Below are 22,199 nucleotides of genomic sequence, written 5' to 3' on the forward strand. Positions count from 1 at the left end.
CTCGCTCATTCCACTCTAGACTACACCACCTATCTTCCCACATTAGAGACTCTACACATCCTGTTCCCATTGACTGAAACATTCTTTGCCCAGATAGCTACATGTCCCCTTTTGCCCACCTGACCTCCTATAGGGCTCTGCACAAACATCTTATCAAAAAGGCCCTCTCTGGAAACCTTATATAAAACAGGAAACTCTCCTCTCAAACCATCTGACATACTATACTTCTGCCCACCAGCATGCAGTCTCCACGAAGTCAACAGTATTATCTGTTTTGTTCATTGCTGCACCCTTAGAACCTAACATGGGGCCAGCACACAGGAGATTCTCAAGAAGCATGTGTTAAACAAATGAAAGAGGTATACACAAAGAGTTTACTTACCTTCTTCATCACTGAGCCCTAGCTGCCCTGCATTATTCATGCCCCAGCCAAAAACTGCTCCTGAGAGAGACAAGGCAAAGCTGTGAGCTCCTCCTGCAGCCACCTGAGCCAGGGGGATGCCCTCCAGGGACCTCACCCTCTGCGGGCTGGCTTGGGAGGGGAACTCCTTCCCCAGGCCCAGCTGCCCGTGGCTGTTCTTTCCCCATGTGAAGAACTGACCATCTGAAATAAAAACAGGGTAACTGGTATTACCAGACATGATACAAGTTCCTTTCACAAAAATAACCTCATTAGAGCAATACAGTTGCCCAGTAAGATCATTTGTTAGTTGCTCCCCCTCAACCTACCAAACTCTCCTGAGCACAAGGGGCAGAGACACTTCATGCTATGAAGACTGCCAAAACCAAAACTCCCACTTGTCATTACAACAGAGGGGTAAACTGAGTCCTACTGCCCTTCAAAGGCTATTAACATTTATACAAAGAAAAGAAAAAATTAAATGTTTAAGTCAATTCAGTTGTGAAGAGGCCAATTACCAGGCTTAGATCCACTAAGGGAGCTGAACTAGTTCTAAACACACCAAGATCATGAAACCCAGGGCTCAGGAGGTCCAGCTTTGACCTGGACTATCTCACAGAGCATTGAGCATGACATGTTGGTACAGATTTCCCTTCAAATTTATTCTAACATGGAATATAGCATTGTTTGCTGACTTAGGTTTCCCTAACTCCCTCCTTTTCACTTATTTGGGAGCTTGATAGTGGAATGTCGCTTGAGAGTGACTACAGCTAAGAAAAACCAATCTTCTGTATGTTCAAGAGCACTGAGATTCAGTCCTGCCTCCTTCTCATCCTCCCCTGGGAGAGCAATGATGACCACCTTCCTCACTGTTTACGCCCTGAAAACGTATGAGCTGCACAAAGGCTGTCTCAGAAACACCACTGTCTAACAGGAGTGCATAGACCCTAACCAGTGAGTTAAAAGTGTCCAGTTAGATAACACCACATACAAATGCAAAGAGAAACTGTTCCCAAATTAACATAACATTAGCATACATTTCAATGTTATATTACCAGCTGCAAGAGCCAAGCAATGCCAGTTGCCACAGGAAACTTGTAATATCGTCTGCTGGTTCAGCTTTTGTATTAACCTAAAACAGAAAAGGCTTTCTTCTTAAGAAGGCATTCCACACAAACAGTGATCAGAAATATTCCCAACAGTTGTAATAAATACCATCTTTCCTAAAAGACTTTTTAAAAATCAAATGCATACTCTTACATGATACAGTTCTATTAAGTCTTTCACTAACTTCCTACCTCTTAGGCAGTTACTATTAAGAACAAAACAGAACAAAACAAAAAACACATCTGCACTTAAACCCATTGCAACACTCTGTTAATTACCACCTTGAAGGGGAAATGGAGTAAACGATAGAAGAGAGATCCCTAGGCATCTGGCTGCTGTCTATGTGGTTTTCAAAATGAGGGCAATGCAATGAAATGATCCAGCAATCTCACTTCTGGAGGTATAGCTAAAAGAACTGAAAGCAGGGTCCCAAAGAGATATTTGTACACCCATGTTCAGAATAGCATTATTCACAATGCCCAAAAGGTAGAAGCAACTAAAGTGTCCATCAACAGATGGAACAGAATGGAAAAACAAAATGTGGTGTATTCATACAAAGGAATATTAAATCAACCTTCAAAAGAACGGGAATTCTGGCATATGCTACAATATGGGTGAAACTTAAGGACATTATGCTAAGTGATATAATCCATTAACAAAGGGGCAAATACTTTATGAATGCACTTATGAAAGACATCCAGAGTAGTCAGATCCATACAAATCAAGTCTGATGCTGCTTGCCAGTGGCTGGGAGAGAAGAAATGGGGAGCTGTTATTTAAGGGATAAAGACTAATTTTTGCAAGATAAATTTTTGCAATTTCTGGAGATTGTTTACACAACTATGTAAATATACTTAACACTACTGAGCTATACACTTAAAAATGGTTAGGATGCAAAATTTTATGTGAGGTGTATTTTGCCACAATTTTGAAAAAATAAGGACAAAACCTAAATTCCCTAGGATGGTAAAGAGGAAAAGCGTAGAGTACTTTTCAAATCCTGCTCCTGTGGGCTTGCTCATGTGAAACACGGGGACAAAGAACAGTACTTACTTCACAGGGTTGTGGTAAAAAAAAAAAAAAAAAATGAAAAGAAATCCATGTAATGGTGCATGGTGCTGCCCCACAGATTTGGGCACCTGGGAATATCTCCCACTCTCTATTGTACAGCTTGCAAGTTGCCATGATCTTCTTCATTAAGTCAAGGAGTCAGATGGACACGCTCTCAGGAGAGGGGCATCTTAGAAGATAGATGCCCAGTGGGGGAGGAGGAGATTATTTCGAGTGACAAGCAGATATTACCTTTGTTAATGTTTTATTTTCTCAGATATGAAAAGATTATAAAACAGAGTTCACATACGCATTTAGTATCAAATAGAGCCCAACTATTTTTTATTGAGGTAACTGTAGATTTACATGCAGGTGTAAGAAATAATACAGAAAGAGCCCTTGTATACTTTGTCCAGTTTCCCCCAGTGGTGACACTTTGTGAAACTATGGTATAAAATCATAACCAGGAAGCTAATATTAATACAATCTACAAATCTTATTCATACTTCCCCAGTTTTATTTGTACTCAATTCTGTGTATTAATTTTACCACCTGTGTAGGTTCGTGTATCCACCACCACCGTCAAGATACTGAGCAGTTTGAACACCATAAGGATTCCTCATGCTGTACTTTTATAACCACTGCTCCCCTCCCCTATCCCTAACCCCTGACAACCCCTAATCTACCCTCCATTTCTAAAATTCTGTCATTTCAAGAATGTTACATAAATAAAATCACATAGTAGGCAACCTCTTGGGATTGGCTTTTTTGCCTCTCAGAATAATTCCCTGGACATTCATCCACGTTGTACAGGTATTAAAAGTTTGTAGAACCCCACTATTTTTTAAAATTGGAAAATGCATTACTGCCTAGGGGACCAGTGTTTCAGAAATATTATGCAGTAACAGCCCTTTTTTCCCTGGCCAGTTTCCACTCAAACTCCCCACGATTCTCCCTTTATGGGTCAACCGCTACCCTTACCACAATCTTCATAATCACAGTTACAGAAAGGAAGCAGGTCAAAAAAACAAAGAAACAACAGGGAAATGATAGGCTTGAGGTGGACAGGAGGGATATATAAAGAGTGCCAGCATATAACGTGTTTTACCTAAGCGTCTCATTCTCTCCTCCCAGTAACTTCGTAAAGGTACACAACATGTAACTCCATTTTTAAGTTAAGAAATCAAGGCTTAGATAAGTTAAACAATTTGCCCAAGGTCACTCACCTAATTAATAATAGTACCAGTATTAGAATGGGAGGGCTGTTTGACTTCAAAGCTATGTTACTTTCCACAATACTAGGGTATGGATTAAGAAATTAATTTCAATTAAGTTTTAACATAAAATTATACACAAACCAAAGCCTCAGAAGTCATCCTTAATTCAGACATGACTAATGAAAATTAAATTGTTACTATAACACAGGTTACTTCATTTTTAGAAATGAAATGCCACTAAAAATCTTTGAGTCTCTGGTCATCAACAAGTAAAAAAATTTTTTTTAAAGATTTTATTTATTTGACACAGAGAGAGACACAGCGAGAGAGGGAACACAAGCAGGGGGAGTGGGAGAGGGAGAGGGAGAAGCAGGCTTCCCGCTGAGCAGGGAGCCCGATGCGGGGCTCGATCCCAGGACCTGGAATCATGACCTGAGCCAAAGGCAGCCGCTTAACCGACTGAACCACCCAGGCGCCACTGCACCAGAAGACTTCTTTTTTTTTTTTTTTAAGATTTTATTTATTTATTTGACAGAGAGAGAGATAGCGAGAGCAGGAACACAAGCAGGGGGAGTGGGAGAGGGAGAAGCAGGCCCCCCGCAGAGCAGGGAGCCCGATGCGGGGCTCGATCCCAGGACCCTGGGACCATGACCCGAGCCGAAGGCAGACGCTTAACGACTGAGCCACCTAGGCGCCCCAACAAGTAAAATATTTTTGTCAGTGACGTTATGAATCTTTTCCTTAATAGTCACATAATTTCATTAAAATATATATAGTGCCCTTTTTTCTTATTGCTACTCTCTCTTTTCCCCAAAATTCAACTAATTTTTGGAAAAATGAATCCAAAATATTACCTGTTCTAAGTCAGGAAATGAATCAAATCACTCTTACCTCCATGTTCCTCTTTTCCTTAAACCAGCTTTTGATTAAAGTTACAAAAATCTAAGAAGGGCAAAAAAGGAAGAGGAAGAAGAGTATTTTGTCCTTTAAAGGGGAACAATAATTGGGCAGGGGAGGAGAGGCCATTTATTAAACGGCCTTGTAATAAGCAATAAATGTGCTGGACTCCCTTAACAACGGTGATGCAAAAGTGAGTAATCCAGGTTTCATGTCATCAAAAGTTCCTAGCTTTGTCTGACAAACAGTCATTAAATAAACAATTACAGTGAACATGACAAGTACAACAGTAGGGGTGTGCTCTATGTTTGTAATACAAAAGGGCAGGAATTAAGTGGCGGAAATAAACTAGTGGCCTCTTTGATCACCAAGAACCTCCACACACTGAGACTTCACCCCCTAAGAAAAGCACCTGGAAGTAACTTCAGTATTTTGGATGTTTACTTAGTGCTGAAGCATCTGTTAGATACTTTATTAAATCATCTAAGATTCAGAAATTAAATAAATATTTGAGTCTCAAAACCATGTATTAGTATTTTGTGTTACAAAAAAACTTTTGGGCTTGCCTGGGTGGCTCAGTCGTTAAGCGTCTGCCTTCAGCTCAGGTCATGATCCCAGGGTCCTGGGATCGAGCCCCGCATCCAGCTCCCTGCTCCGCGGGAAGCCTGCTTCTCCCTCTCCCACTCCCCCTGCTTGTGTTCCCTCTCTCGCTGTCTCTCTCTCTGTCAAATAAATAAATAAAGTCTTTAAAAAAAAAAAAAGAAAAGAAAAAACTTTTGCATATTTGGTATTTTAGCTGTTCGTAATGCTCATAATGGCTATTATTAGAAAACGGGTCAAACTTTTGATTCTAGTTTAGAGTCCTTAATTGAGTAATTGATTTAGGCTTACAATTTTAAGTTAAAGGTTAGTAAGTCCAGCAAGAGAAAGATGCTTTTTTTATTCAAACATTTATTGAATTCCAAACACTATGCTAACAGCTAGGTTACTAGAATAAATAAAGTACAATTCCTGAACAACTCACATTTTTTAACTGGAGACAGACACTTCTATAAATAAGTACAATTTTTGTGACAAGTGCTATGAAGTATAAGGCACAGGAGTGGCACCCCCCCCAAAAAAACAAACCAAAAAAACAAAAAAAACAAACCAGCAATTAAGTAAAGAAAGCAGAACCATAACAAGGATTCTAACAGAGCAAGAGCAGGAAAGAGTATTTATAAAACTGGCATCTGGAAACTCAGATTCCCGTCTGTGACATTCTTACCTGGGCACTGCCACCGAATCCTCGGTAGTCATGAGTCCTAGTTGACCATCACTCCCTGCACCCCAAGAAAACAGCTGGCCCCGGTCACTGAGGGCCAGGCTGTGCGACTCGCCACATGCCACATGGACAATGTGCTGATCTGCCAAAGCTCCAATTTGCTCTGAAAGAGACCAAACCAAGGAGGAAAATGGAGAGCCTAGAAATAGGAATCACACAAGACTTTCTTACACAGAATTATCCTTCTAGGCAGTTTTGTTTTTCACAAAGAACCACCAGATCTGTATATTTATAGGGATTATAAATTTCATACATTTCTACAAGCTATCAGTTTAGAGCCCAGCTACACTGGGTAGCATATATGACTGCAGCAGCACATACATCCCAGGTATTCCCCCATGGGCCTGGTGCTTCTCTCCAGGGAGAAGCCTGAGGTTTACTGTTGGGAGATACTGAACCAGAGAGGCTCAAATGTGAGTGGGAATGAGACATATTACTTCAACCAGTGGGACTGGTAAAATTCTGCTTGGGAACAATAAGACCCCTTTCCCAGAGCCCTCCCTCCCTAATCCAGAAAATACCTTTCTCCCCAAGGTTCCAGAACACAGCCTCATACATAATATCTAGCCAAGAAAAAGGAGGATTTCTCTGAAAAAAAAAAAAAAAAAGGCCCAAAAGAGAAGATCCACAGACACTGACATCTGTGGGTCCCCCAATGAAATGTCCAGCTTCCTGTGACTTAACAAGCCTTGCCCTCACACAATTCCACTCACATTTTAGAACCGCACTCTTAAATATAAAAGGCTGGGCACAGCACTTTCCTCACATATGAGCAAAATGCTAACATGAAAGAAAAAAAAGAAAAAAAAAAAGAGAAAATGAACTCAGAAGATAAGGATCATGCTGGGCGCAGAAAAAATATTTAAGCTGTTAGAGAAATAGAAGAAGATAAGGACCATTCAAACATCTGAGGAATAAAATCATCTTAGAAAATGAAAATATGGCAGCATGAATTTAAAGACAAAAACCTTTCAAAAGCAGACTGGGAAATAAGAATTGAAGAAATTCCCACAACCATATGGTCAACTCATCTTCAAAAAAACAGGAAAGAATATCCAGTGGAAAAAGTCTCTTCAACAAATGGTGTTGGGAAAACTGGACAGCAACATGCAGAAGAATGAAACTGGACCATTTTCTTATACCATACACAAAAATAAATTCAAAATGGATGAAAGACCTAAATGTGAGACAGGAAACCATCAAAATCTTAGAGGAGAATACAGGCAACAACCTCTTTGACCTTGGCCAGAGCAACTTCTTACTAGACATGTTTCCAGGGGCAAGGGAAACAAAAGCAAAAGTGAACTATTGGGACTTCATCAAAATAAAAAGCTTCTGCACAATGAAGGAAATAGTCAACAAAACTGAAAAGCAACCTACAGAATGGAAGAAGATATTTGCAAATGACATAGCTGATAAAGGGTTAGTATCCAAAATCTATACTTATCAAACTCAACACCCCAAAACAAAATAATCCAGTTAAGAAATGGGTAGAAGACATGAATAGACATTTTTCCAAAGAAGACATCCAGATGGCCAACAGACACATGAAAAGATGCTCAATATCCCTTGGCATCAGGGAAATACAAATCAAAACCACAATGAGATACCACCTCACACCAGTCAGAATGGCTAAAATTAACAAGTCAGGAAACAACAAATGTTGGCAAGGATGTGGAGAAAGGGGAACCCTCTTACACTGTTGGTGGAAATACAAACTGGTGCAGCCACTCTGGAAAAGAGTATGAAGGTTCCTCAAAAAGTTAAAAAGAGAACTAACCCTATGATCCAGCAATTGCACTACTAAGTATTTACCCAAAGGATACAAAAATACAGGTTCGAATGGTTACATGCACCCTGATGTTTACAGCAGCATTATCAACAATAGCCAAACTATGAAGAGAGCCCAAATGTCCATCAACTGATGAATGGATAAAGAAGAAGTGGTATATACATACAATGGAGTATTACTCAGCCTTCAAAAAAAAAAAAAGAAGAAATCTTGCCATTTGCAATGATGTGGATAGAACTAGAGTGTCTAACACTAAGTGAAATAAGTCAGTCAGAGAAAGAGAAATACCATATGATCTCACTCATATGTGGAATTTAAGAAAGAAAACAGATAAAGATATGGGAAGGGGGGAAAAGTAGAAAGGGAAACAAACCATAAGAGACTCTTAAAAATAGAGAAAAACCGAGGGTTGATGAAGGGAGGCGAGTAGGGGACGGATATTAAAGAAGGCACTTTTTGTGATGAGCACTGGGTGTTGTATGTAAGTGATGAATCACTGAATTCTACTCCAGAAACCAATATTGCACTGTATGTTAACTAAAATTTAAATTAAAAAAAAAAAGAAGAAATTTTCTAAGAAAGAGAACAAAAAGACAAAGAGCAAAACAGAGGGGGTTAAAAAAGAAAGAAATGAGGGGATTATTTCAAGAGGTCCAATAATGGAAAAATAAGAACTCCATAAAGGAGATGGGGAAAATACAAGGTAAAACCATTTCAAAGAAGAAATACAAGAAAAGTTCTCATAAGGACTTAAATTTCACATTGATAGGACCTATGAAGGACTCAGAATAATGACTGATGAAAGACCTAATTCAGAGGACTTCATCTTGAAATTTTAGAACACCAAAAAAGACTCTAAAAGTTTCTAGAACGGAAAACAATTTATATACAATAGAACAGGGATCAGAATGGCATTAGATTTCTCAGAAGCAATACTGAAAACTAGAAGACAATGGAGCAATGCCTTCACAATATTGAAGGAAAATGACCTCCAGTTGAGAATTCTATATCTAACTAACCATGAATAAAATATGAGGAGAGAGGGGAAAAAGGAATAATTTGCAGGCATGTAAGGCTCTCAAAATATTTTACCTCCAATGCTGCCTCTCTCAGAAAGTTACCATAAGATAATGCCTCCTAAACAAAGGAAGATTCAGGATCCAGCAAACAAATCTTACATAAGAATTCTTAGGTGAAGAACATTTCCAAAACAGCTATAATGTAGCAGGCCCATGAGGCAAAGTTGAAGGAATGTCTCCAAGGTGAAAAGCAAAATACAATCTGATGAGTTTTATATTGTTATGAGTTTTATAGTTCTGTCAGAGAATACAGAGGTTACTATGCAAAAGAAAAAAAAAGATATAATTAACTCCAGAAAATACATAAAATGTCTTATAGGAAATAAAAGCAATCATTGAACACAGAACCATAAAAACCAAACAAATATAATTTACGTAATCAAAAATTTAATTCTCAATTGATTTCAGCAATCAATTATTTGGGAAAGGATGAGTATCTAGAGGTGAGGAAGAGGAAAGAGTAGACGGAGAATATAAAGGAATGCTAATCTTCCCCAGTGTCTCTACATTATGTCCAATACTGAAAAAAAAAAATCAAGAAACAGCATATAAGCATGTCATTTAGAAAACATAAATATTAAAAGAAAGAGCTAAAACTGTTCAGAGAAATGGTCTCTGCTAGTGAAACTGCAGGGGAGGCAGGGAGCTTCTGTTTGACCTAAAGATAGTTTGTATAAATATATTACTTGGAAACAAAGTTTTTATTTAAATTAAGCAACCGAAAACATGCTCATGTCAGAGAAATCTCCTAAAAGACGCTTTAACTCCTGTAGTTCCCATTGCCCAACTTCTTTAACCTCTATTCACTATTAGACCCCATATCCCAACTCAGCTTTGCCTCACGCACTAGGAACAGTCCTGTCTTTATTTTGGAATAAGGTAAGAAACTCCTTCTGAAGTACCTTGGGTGATTCAGACTCTACTCCTCTCACCAAATATCCACCTTGTACCACAGTTCCAGGATTTGGGCAGCTTTTATGTCCTCCTGGGCCTGGGTACCTGGCCTGACACCTCAGCCATGACTGAGGCCTGGCCCCTAATACCTGACTTCCTACGCCAACCATTAGCCTTTCCTGCCCGGACGTTAGCATTCAGCCTAACAGGATGCTCTTTACCTGATCTGCCACTATGTTCTTGCCTCAAAACCTGTCAATAGCATCCCTCTTGATCTTGTTTACCACAGCTGAACAGCCTCAAAAGGGCATGGTAAAACCTAAGACAAACCAATTCCCGTCCCATCACGCATTAGCCATCAAACCACCACTGCTACAACAAAACCTACAGCCCCAAAGGCAACGCTCTGTAACGCAAAAATTTGTGAGGAATCAAACCAGTGACTGGACCAAGTCCAACTTATTTTATTTCTTCTAGCCAGAAAACTAAGCTCATCTGATTCAGACTGGGGATCTGTTAGAGTGAAATTATAATCCCTCTTCTAGAATCCACTCCCTAGGTCAGGCCAACGTGGGAATGAATGCTTCATTCACACCTCTCCCTGAACACTCCCCTGCTCCAGTTGGGAACGTTCAGGCTGCGGTGTACATTTTCACATGCAGTCTCTCTGGTTCATTCTGTCAAGACTCTATGCTATATTTTGCAGATCATGACAGAACCTCAACCCACACATTAAAATAATTAAACACACTGAAGAAATATTTGGCATTTTTTGAGGATAAAAGTATATTTTCTCTCTGATCCTCTCATAGCAACCCTTTCAAGTCTTTAACAGTGCTTAGCAATGTTCTCAAATCAGAATGAGCCAAGGTAATAGGAATGAGCAAGGTAATAGGAATGAGCCAGAACAGCGGCAAATGTGGAGTACTGCTTAGAACAAGTCAGCAGTTCAACTGGACTTACGTTTTTATGATTATTTCTACTTGGTTTTTGAGCCCACAAAGTTTTAAATGTATTTTCAGGTTAATAGTGAATTGGGCATTAAACCATCAAAGGGTGGCAATAGAGAGGATGGTATGAGCCTAGAGGGAAATGCATGATGCCAAACACTTACTTAATCCTGCAACAACCCTGTGAGGCAGGGTTATAGTAAGCCCCAACTCAGAAAACATATGTAATTTGGCCAAGATTCACAACTAATGAGTGGAGAAACTAGAACTGGATCCCAGGTCCTTCTGACTTTAGAGCCCATTGTACCCACTAGGCTGTATTACATTCTGTCATGGAAAAAGATTAGACAGATACGAAACTGGTAAAAGTAACAATGAGGTGATTAGCCTAGACATGAAAAATGGGAAATGGACTTTTTCCTCATTGTTCAGATGAGAAATATATTCAGTAGTTTGCAGTTGAATGGAAAGCATAGAGAATATACAAAATTTGTGCTCAATATTTGCTACTAAATTTTAACTAATAAAACTATAATAAATTAAATGTCAGCAGTTGGTATGACAAAAGAGATTAAACTCTCATTACTTAAATGTCTCCTCTCTGAGGTTCCCCAAATTGTCTACTCCAGGATTACACTTTTCTTTAGGAGTAGAAAACAAAAGGCAGAGCCATCCTGTGAGAAATGCTGTGCTTTGCCCTGCCATCCCGTGGATTCTGAGTCCTCACATTCACCCCACCCTCGTTCCTGTTTCCCACGGGACTCACCCTAATGCACATCCTGCCTCTTGCTGCTACACTCTGCTCTCGCCTGGCAGTGTTACCCCAGTACTGTCAACCCAGTCTGAGGGGGGCAGCTGACTTCTACTGCAGATCTGGGATGAGGGAAATAAACATCATCTCAGCAAACCACTCCAAACAAAATACAATCCAAATTCTCCTGCGGATCCCCCCAAAAAAGAATTTCCTAGTGCCTGACTCTCCTCCTGGGGTGCCCTGTCTTCCCACAACATGACTAGGCTCTCTCTCCATTGTTTGCTTCTGTATCTGTTTTGTCCTACGCCATATTCCAACTATTTTCTTAAGTATTCTCAGCTAAACATTTGGGGGAGGGGGAGTCTGGGCTATGCTCAGTAGAGTCTCAACTCTATAATACAACTCACACTTTAAAGTGATCCCACCCCCATAAAAGAGATCTCTCCACAGCAGGAATTATATCTTGTTTCTGAACCAAGACACTCAAACCAGAGTCAGTTTTTCAAAACCAAATTTTTTATTTATTGTACAGTAAAACTGATCTTTTATTATGTACAAGTCTATGAATTCAAGCACATGTCACAAAGAAGATATGGAACAGTCCCATCACTCAAAAAAAAAAGTCCCTTGGTCACACACTCTCCTCATACCTAACTCCTGGCAACCACTAATCTGTTTTTTAGCACTATAGTTTTATATTTTCTTTTTTTTTTTTTTAAAGATTTTATTTATTTATTTGAGACAGAGAGAATGAGAGAGAGCAAGCACATGAGAGGGGGGAGGGTCAGAGGGAGAAGCAGACCCCCTGCCGAGCAGGGAGCCCGATGCGGGACTCGATCCCGGGACTCCAGGATCATGACCTGAGCCGAAGGCAGTCACTTAACCAACTGAGCCACCCAGGCGCCCTATAGTTTTATATTTTCAATACTGTCACATAATGGGATCCTATAGTTTCTAACCTTTCAAGACTGGATTCTTTCATTCAATATAATGCCTGGAAGACTCATCCAGGTTGTAGCACGTATCTCATAGTATGTTCCTTTTTATTTGTGGGTACTACTCCACTGCATTATGGATGTACCACAAAGCACTGTTCCCAGTTTTTAGCAATTATAGAGATGCAATAAACATTTCTGTACAAGTTACTGTGTGAGAATAAGTTTTCATTTCTCTGAAATAAATGCCCAGGAGTAGGTATTTTAAACTTCCTAGATTATTATTTTTGAAGTCAATTTCTTATATACAGCATATGATATGGTTGGGTAATTTTTTAAATTTAATATAAGATCTATATTTTGATTGTTTTGTTTAGACTATATTTAATAAAATCATTGATATATGTGGATTTTTGACCTACTTTTTTATTATTTGTTTTCTGTTCATTCCCTTTGTTTTTCATTGCTTTTTTCCTCATTCCTGCCTTTTTTTGCATTATTTAAATACTTTCTAGTACTCTATTTTAATTCATTGTGGTCTTTTTTACCATATCTCTTTGTATGGTTACCTAAGTGATTGCTCTAGGGATTACAATATAAACAGTTATCCTTTCAGAGTCTACTTAGAATCAATACTATTTCAAGTAAAATGCAGAAACTCTACCACTATATAGGTTCCTTCATTCTCCCCACCCAAGCTACAGCAGTCTTAAATAGTACATCTGCAACACTTTGAAAACTCTATCACAAGGTTATAATTTTTGCTGTCAATCAGTATGTTTTAAAGAACTCAAGAAGAGAATAGTTTATTATATTTGCCCATATATCTACTATTTCTGTTGCTCTCTATTCATTCCTGATGTTCCGATATTCCTTCTGGTATCATTTCCCTTCTGTCAAAATAACTTCTTTTAGCAATGGTTCAGTACAGGTCTGCTGGCTATGGATTTTCTGACTTTTCCTTCATCTGAAAATGCCTTCATTTCACATTCATTTGTGGAGAGTGTTTTTTGCTGGATACAGAATTCTGAGTTGACTTCTTTTCTTGCAGCACTTTAAAAGTGGCCATGCCACTTACGGCCTCCATAGTTTCTGGGGTGAAATCCATAATGACGTCAATGAATATTCCCCTACAAGTAATATGTGTCTTTCCCCTGGTTGCTTTCAAGTATTTTGTCTTTAATTTTTAGAAGTTTGGTTATGATCTTCTAGGTGTGGATTTCTTTTGGTTTATCTTATTTGGGTTTACTGTACTTATTGAATCCACTTATTGAATCTGTTTATGTCTTTTGCCAAATTTAGAAATCTGTCAGCCATTATCATTTTCAGCACCACATTCTTTCTCCTCTCCTGCTGGGATTTCCATGACATGAACATCAGACCTTTTGTCCTTGTCCCACAGGTCCCCAGAATCCTGTTTAATTTTTTGCCTCAATCTGCTGTTATTCAGATTGGGGAAATTCTACTGGCTTATCTTCAACTTCACCAATTCTTTCCTCTGTCCTCTCCATTCTGCTACTGAGTCCAGCCAATGACTTTTTCATTTTGGCTGTTTCATTGGTTCTTCTTTATATCACCTATTTCTTTGCAGAGAATTTCATTTTTCCATTTATTTCCAAGAATTTGAGCCAGCTGGGTGGAACATTTGTGTAACAGCTGCTTTAAAGTCTTCAACAGATAATCCCAACACCTATGTCATTCCAGCACTGCATCTACTGATTGTCCCTTATTATACTAGTTGAGTTTTCCTGTTCTGTTTTGTTTTTTTTAAGATTTTATTTTTACTTGAGAAGGAGAGAGAGAGAGAGCACACATGAGTGCAGGAATGGGGGGAGAGACAGAGGGAGAGGGAAAAGCAGGCTCCCTGCTGAGCAGGGAGCCCGATGCAGGGCTCGGTCCCAGGACCCTGGGATCATGACCTGAGCTGAAGGCAGATCCTTAACAAACTGAGCCACCCAGGCACCCCTTTCCTGGGTTTTCATATGCTGAGTGATTTTGGATAGTACCATAAACATTCTGAGTATTATAAGACTCTCGGTCTTATTTAAATCTTCTGGAGAAGGTTGACAATTTTGTTGTAGTTTTCAAAGCTTCTGCAGTGCCATTCAAATTTGTGCCCTGCATGCACCACATTGAGGCAAGTCTGGAATGTAGGTGGTGGTCTATGTGTTAGCTCAGTTCTTAGAGTCATTTCTATGCTAAGCAGGATAAGATCCACACATAAACAGCTCAGGGATGAGCCCAGGAGTTCATAGATGACTATATGCAGTTGCTTTCCCAAAGTTCTCCTTCCCTGAAATCTGTGAAATCTGCCCAACACTTTCAGGTTTCTTGGGGCTCCTTTGCTGCTCTCTAGCCTATATACTGTACTTCCACAGCTCTACTTGCCTCTGGGGCCAAATGGCAGGAGGACTGGAGGGGGAAATTGGTGAACTCAATGGCAATCCAGTGGTACTTTGAATTCTGGTCTTCGTTCCCAATCCACCTACCATCATTTGCTTTTCAGAGCCCTCAAATAGCTACTCCATTTATTCTGTCCAGGTTTTATAGTTGCGTTCTGCCGAAGAGATAAAAAAGAATGTGCTTACCCCATCCTTCCTGAAACTGGAAACCTAGAGCCAGAATTTTAAAATAACATTTTTTTTTCTGTACGTGTGAGGCTTTTTGTTTTGTTTTTGTTTGTTTTATATTTTGGTTAATCAGAGAAAGTCCACAAACTGTCTTTGTTCAACCTGGCTAAATTTTTTTTAAAAAGCCAAAAAACCAAAGGTACAGCTCTCCCACAAATGCTCCCACTAAAATTACATTTAACCTTCTTCTACAGTGAAGGGCTGGATTCCTGGAGCCAGGCAGCATCTCTGAGCAGCTGATACTTCATTTAAATTATCCAGGAATATCAAATGCTTACTTGCTTAATCCTATGTATGACTGCCCAAGTTTAAACAATCATTAAACCAAATCTTTTCAACTAAAGAATGAGAAAAAAAGATCAGTTATAATAAGAGTTCAGAGCAGTATTTCTCAGTTCAGAGATAGGTGACTTTACCTTGGGCTTTAGAGTTCATATACAACCTTACCCACCAAAACAATAACAATAACAACAACAACAACAACAACAATGATGACGATGAAACCACTTCACACTATGAAGAATGCTTCTGAGAATATTTTCTTCTCAAAGCCATAAATTTCAAATTACCATGTACGCTTTCAGATGCAATAAACCATATATACTAAGGCAGTTAGAACATATGGAGGCCTGTCACAGGCAATGGGAGGGGAGAAGACTCTTTGTGAGTCATTAGCACTACCACTAGTCAGAATAAGATCAGCTGCAGTGACTCAGTTATTTTCAGGAACTCAGATTTGTCAATCATGGCATAATCTGATGCTTTACAAGGATTTTAATAGAGAGGCATGGTTCTGGTCCAAAACGGCAAGGTAGAAAGACCCTGAACTCACTTCCTCCACAGAACACACCAAATCCACACCTATTTATAGAGCAATTCCTCCTGAAGAAGAACTAAGGGCTGACTCAACAGCTTCAGCACATCAAAAGATAGACCACACAGAGAACAGTAAGAAAGAGAGGAGACAAAGTAACAAAGGGAACCCCCACCCCAACACTGTGAACTGCAGTGGGGACGGATAGTACTGAGGGACCGTGGGCAGATCTGTCTCCCATGGGGCACAGGAAGAGAGCCTCAGTTTAAAAGAGCAACTAGGACATAAAAGATCCAGCTCTAGTACTCCACCAAATGGTGGGGAGCTGCCAGAACTCTCTCCAGGCTGGAGGGGCTGGTGAGAGTCATAGTTAACGTCCCCCGCCCCCAACCTCCACTCTGATAGTGCAAATGAGGGCAGGGTCCAGATGCCATAGCTGGCCTGCCACCTCAGTGAGCACAGGGCCCTAGCCCACAACATTCCTGGATGCCCTGGGGCACAGAAAAAAAGCCACACTTAAAAAGAGCGAAGAGAATATAGAAGTAGCCCTAAAACCCTGCCAAACAGCCGGGGAGCTGCTGGAACTCTCTCCACGTCTGAGGGGCTGAAGAGCACCATGGTTTACATTCCCCTTCCACCTTGAAGCATGGACGAGAACACGGTCCAGGCACCCTAAGTGAACTAACGCCTCAGCGAGCCCCAAGCCCCTAGCCCACACCAGCCCCAGCCATCCCACTAAGGTGGCCCCGGCACACAACACCATGATACCCCTGGTCAGTGCTCACTATAGCTCCAGCCACTGCACCGAGGTGACAGAAGCACAAAGCACCTTAATACACTCCAGGCCTGCACCACTTTGGCCTCAGATGGCTTGGCTAAGCTTCCCTTGATGCAGAGTGCTCCGACATCCTGGCTCTTGCTAGTTTTGGCTCTGGCCACCCCACACCCACCACATGGAACACCCCAGAACCCCAGTCCATGTCTGTCTCAGTTCCAGCTGCCCTGCCAGGGTACCCTCTACATGGAATGACCCAGGAACCCAAAGGCCATACCCCACCTTGTCTCCAGCCACCCCACCAGGATGACCCTGTGTAAAGTGCCCTGAGACATCCTGGCCCACATTAACCTTGGCTCCAGTTGCCCCACCAGGGCACCCCCTATGCTGAGCATCCCAGAACCCCCCAGCTTACACCCACTTCAGCTTTAGCAAGTCCTGCCAGGGCAACCTCCAGACAGAGAGACCGAGAACAACACAACCACACCAATTCAGCTCTGACCATTCCACCAGGGCAGCCCCAGCAGAGAGTGCCCTTTGACCACAAACCCATGCCAGCCACAGTTTCAGCCAGACAGGCAAATTCACCAGGCACACACCGTCTACACAGGGGATGACCATATACAAAGCCATTCCTTCAAGTTCAGGAGAAGTAGCTGTTCTGCCTAATCCATAGAAACAAACACAAAAGAAAAAGATAGTAGGAAGGGTAAAATGAAGTGGGGGGAAATCAGAGGGGGAGACGAACCATGAGAGACTATGGACTCTGAGAAACAAACTGAGGGTTCTAGAGGGGAGGGGGGTGGGGGGAGGGGTTAGCCTGGTGATGGGTATTAAAGAGGGCATGTATTGAATGGAGCACTGGGTGTTATATGCAAACAATGAATCATGGAACACTACATCAAAAACTAAAAATGTAATGTATGGTGATTAACATAATAAAATTTTTAAAAATTTAAGCATGGAAATATAAACCTAGAATTAAAATGGTTTTGTTTTTAATTCTGTTTAATGAACAATGCAAAAATGGCTAGGACTGTAACAACAACAAGAAACTGGAAAATTATCAAAGGTGTGTTTGAATTGGAACTGTGCTGTTTCATATGCCACGAAAGTGCCTCTAATCTAGTAGCTCACACTAAAAACCAACTTTCCATGCTAAAAAAAAAAAAAACAAACACAAAAGTCAAGCAAAATGAAGAGACAGAGGAATATGCTCCAAATGAAAGAACAAGACAAAACCTCAGAAAAAGAACAAAATGGAGATAAGCAACATGCCTGATAAAGAGTTTAAAGTAATGGTCATAAAGATGCTCACTGGACTAGAGGGGAAAATGTATGAACTCACTAAGAACTTCCACAAAGAGATAAAAAATATAAAAAAGAACCAATGAGAGCTGAAAAATACAATAACTGAAATGAAAAGTACACTAAAGGGAATCAACAGATTAGCAGATGGAGAAGAACAGAGCAGTGACCTGGAAGACAGAGAAATGGAAAGCACCCAAGTGGAACAACAACAACAAAAAAAGAATTTTTAAAAAATGAGGAGGGGTCGGGGGGGCATGCCTGGCTGGCTTAGTTGGTAAAGCATAGAATCTCAATTGTGGGGTTGTCAGTTTGAGCCCCACACTGGGTGTAGAATTTACTTTTAAAAAAGTAGCTACTTAATGCAGTTGATGTTCTAGTAACACACTGTTTGTTGTATCAACTCCTCTGATTCTATCATTAGCTGCAGAGAAAAAAAGTAATGAACACCATCACCATTAACCAAGTCTGGTCTCTCTGTATTCATATACAATAAAACTGTTACTTTAAAAAAATAAGATATGAGGATAGGTTGAAGAGGAACTTAAAAAAATACATGAAAACAATGAAAATGAAAACACAATGGTCCAAAATCTTTGGGATGCCCTGAAAACAACTCTAAGAAGGAAATTTACAGCAATACAGGACCTCAAGAAACAAGAAAAATCTCAAATAAACAATGTAACGCTACACCTAAATCAACTAGAAAAAGAAGAATAAACAAAACCCAAGGGGAGGAGAAAGAAGAAAATAATAAAGAGCAGAAATAAATGAAATAGAGACTAAAAAAAAAAAAATAGAAAAAAATATCAATGAATCAAGAGCTGGTTCTTTAAAAAGATAAAGATATACCTTTAGCCTGACTCATCAAGGAAAAAAAAAAAGGATAAATTAAATCAGAAATGAAAGACAAGTAAAAAGATACACTACAGATACACAAAACATTATATGAGACTACTATGAAACATTATATATCAAGAAATTGGACAACCTAGAATAGATGTATTCCTAGTAATACACAATCTTCCAAAACCGAATCAGGAAGAAATAGAAAATCAGAATATGCTAATTACTGGCAACAAAATCTGTTTGGTATTCAAAAAAGTCCCCAAAACCAAAGTCCAAGACCAGATGGATTCACAGGTGAATTCCACCAAACATTTATAAAGTCAGTACCTATTCTCCTCAATCTATTCCAAAACAACAGAAGGGGAAGGAAAGCTCCCAAATTCATTCTAAGGGGCCAACATCACCCTGATACCACACCATATGGATTCTACAAAAAAGAAAACTACAGGACAATATCCCTGATAAAAATAGATGCAAAAATCCTCAACAAAACATTAGCAAACTGCATTCAACAACATATTTAAAAGGATCATTCACCTCAATCAAGTGGGATTTATTCTAGGGATACAAGGATGGTTCAATATGCACAAATCAATCAATGTGTTACACCACATCAACAAAGTGAGGGATAAAAATCATATGGTCATCGGGGCCCCTGGGTGGCTGTCGGTTGAGTGTCTGCCTTTGACTCAGGCCATGATCCCAGGGTCCTGGGATCGAGCCCCGCATCAGGCTCCCTGCTCCACGGGAAGCCTGATTCTCCCTCTCCCTCTGCCTGCTGCTTGCCCTGCTTGTGCTCTCTCTCTGTCAAATAAATGAATAAAATCTTTTAAAAATCATATGATCATCTCAACAGATGCAGAAAAGGCATTTGACAAAATTCAACACCCGTTTATGATAAAAACTCTCAATAAATTGGGTTTCCAGAGCACATACCTCAACATAATAAAGGCCATATATGACAAAACCACAACTAACATGATCAATGGTGAAAAACTGAGAGCTTTTCCCCTAATATCAGGAATAAGACAAGGATGTCAACTCTTGCCACTTTTATTCAACATAATACTGGCAGTCCTAACCATAGCAATCAGACAAGAAAAAGAAATAAAAGGCATCCAAATTGGTTAAGAAGAAGTTAAACTGTCACTACTTGTAGATGATATGATACTAATACATAGAAAACCCTAAAGACTCCCCTCGAAGTAATAAATAAATTCAGTAGAGCTTGGGATATAAAATTAACACAGAAACTGGTTGCATTTCTATACACTAATAACAAAGGTAGCAGAAAGAGAAATTAAAACAATTCCATTTAAAATTGCACCAAAAAGAATAAAACACCTATGAATAAATTTAACGAAGGAGGGGAAAGACCTGTATTCTGAAAACTATAAAATACTGATGAAAGAAATTGAAAATGACACAAACAACTGGGAAGATATTCCATGTTCATGAATTGGAACAATATTGTTAAAATGCCCATATTACACAAAGCAATCTACAGATTCGATGCAATGCCTATCAAAAAACCAACAGCATTTTTCACAGAACTGGAATTTTTATGGAACCACAAAAGACCCCAAATAGCCAAAGCAATCTTGAGAAAGAAGAACAAAGCTAGAGGCATCACAAACCCAAATTTCAAGATACTACAAAGCTGTAGTAATAATCAAAACAGTATGGTACTGCCAAAAAACAGAGGTCAACAGAACAGAATAGAGAACCCAGAAAGACACCCATGCTTATATGGGGTCAATTCATTAAAGAAGGCAAGAATATACAATGGGGAAAACATATCTCTTCAATAAATGGTGCTGGGAAAACTGGACAACAACATTCAAAGAATGAAAACAGACCACTTTCTCACACCATACACAAAAAAGAAACTCAAAATGGATTAAAAACCTGAACATGAGACCTGAAATCATAAAACTCCTAGTAGAAAACATTTCTTTGACATTGGCTTTAGTAATATTTTTCTAGATATGTCTCCTAAAGATGTGCAAGACCCAACTATATGCTGCCTTCAAAACACCCACTTCAAATATAAAGACACAGAAAAATGAAAAGTAAATGGATGTGAAAAGAAACACTAATCAAAAGAAAGTTGAAGCTATTATATTCATATCAGGTAAGGTAGACTTCAAAGCAGTGAATATTATCAGGGATAAAGAATGACATTTAGGGGCGCCTGGGTAACTCAGTCATTAAGCATCTGCCTTCGGCTCGGGTCATGATCCCAGGGTCCTGGGATCAAGCCCTGCATCAGGCTCCTGCTCAGCGGGAAGCCTGCTTCTCCCTCTCCCATTCCCCCTGCTTGGGTTCCCTCTCTCGCTGTGTCGCTCTCTGCCAAATAAATAAATAAATAAATAAATCTTAAAAAAAAAAAAAAAAAAGAATGACATTTCATGACATTAAAAGTAACAATTCATCAAGACCTAATAATCTTAAATGTGTATATACCTAATAATACAGTTTCAAAATATCTATAGCAAAACTTAGCCAAAAGAAGAAATAAGCAAATCAACAATGATAGTCAAAGATTTAAACACTATACTCTCATTAATGCATAGATTAAGCAGACACAAAATCAGTAAGTACATAGAATACTGAACAACACTGTCGGCCAACTTGACCTAATTGATAATTATAAAACACTCTACACATCAACAGCAAAATACACATTCTTTCCAACTGCACCACAGAACAGTCACCAAAATAGACCACATTTTGGGCTATAATACAAATCTAAGTAATTTTAAGAGGCCTGAAATCACACAAAATATGTACTCTGACCACAGAGTATTAAACTAGAAATCATTAAATGAAAAATGTCAGTAAAATCTCCATGTATTTGGATATTTAACTACATACTATAAATAATACATAGGTCAAAAAAGAAATCATAAGAGAAATTATTATAAAGTATTTTGAGTACTAAGTCAGAACAGATCCAGTGAGAATTTGTAGAATACTGCTGAATAAAGTGAAGCTTAAAAGGAAATTTTTAGCATGAAATGCTTATTTTCTAGAAAAGAATGAAAGTGACAAATCAGTAATTTAAATTCCCACATTAAGAAACTGGAAGAAATAGTACATTAAGCACAAAGTAAGTAGAAGAAAGAAAATAGTAACAGCACAAACCAATAAAATAGAAAACAAAAAAAGAAAATCACTGAATCCAAAAACTTTTTCTTTGAAATTATCAGTAAAAATGATTAACCTCTACCCAGTCTCATCAGGAAACAAAGAAAGAATACACAAATTATCTATATCAGAAAAACAGATCTTACAGACATGAAAAGGAAAACAAGGGGACATTATGAAAATTTTATGCCCCCAAATGTGACAACTTAAGTGGAGTAGACAAATTCCTTGAAAGACACAAGCTATGAAAACTCACCTAAGACAAAATAGGTTA

At 39.2% G+C, this 22,199-nt stretch overlaps 1 protein-coding gene across 2 annotated transcripts in view; it reads right to left on the reverse strand.

Moving 5' to 3' along the window:
- HERC3 (HECT and RLD domain containing E3 ubiquitin protein ligase 3) overlaps positions 1-22,199 on the reverse strand; it is a 127,008-nt gene that overhangs the window by 66,242 nt on the left and 38,567 nt on the right. For both annotated transcript variants that reach the window (XM_021702320.2, XM_021702319.2), the window contains exons 4-6: positions 5,939-6,098; positions 1,456-1,532; positions 383-604 (exon numbers count right to left, since the gene is read on the reverse strand). In XM_021702320.2, coding sequence (XP_021557995.1) covers positions 383-604; positions 1,456-1,532; positions 5,939-6,098 — 459 coding nt within the window. The remainder of the gene's footprint in view (positions 1-382; positions 605-1,455; positions 1,533-5,938; positions 6,099-22,199) is intronic.

Source organism: Neomonachus schauinslandi, chromosome 2 (assembly GCF_002201575.2).
Source record: "Neomonachus schauinslandi chromosome 2, ASM220157v2, whole genome shotgun sequence".
NCBI classification, from domain to species: Eukaryota; Metazoa; Chordata; class Mammalia; order Carnivora; family Phocidae; genus Neomonachus; species Neomonachus schauinslandi.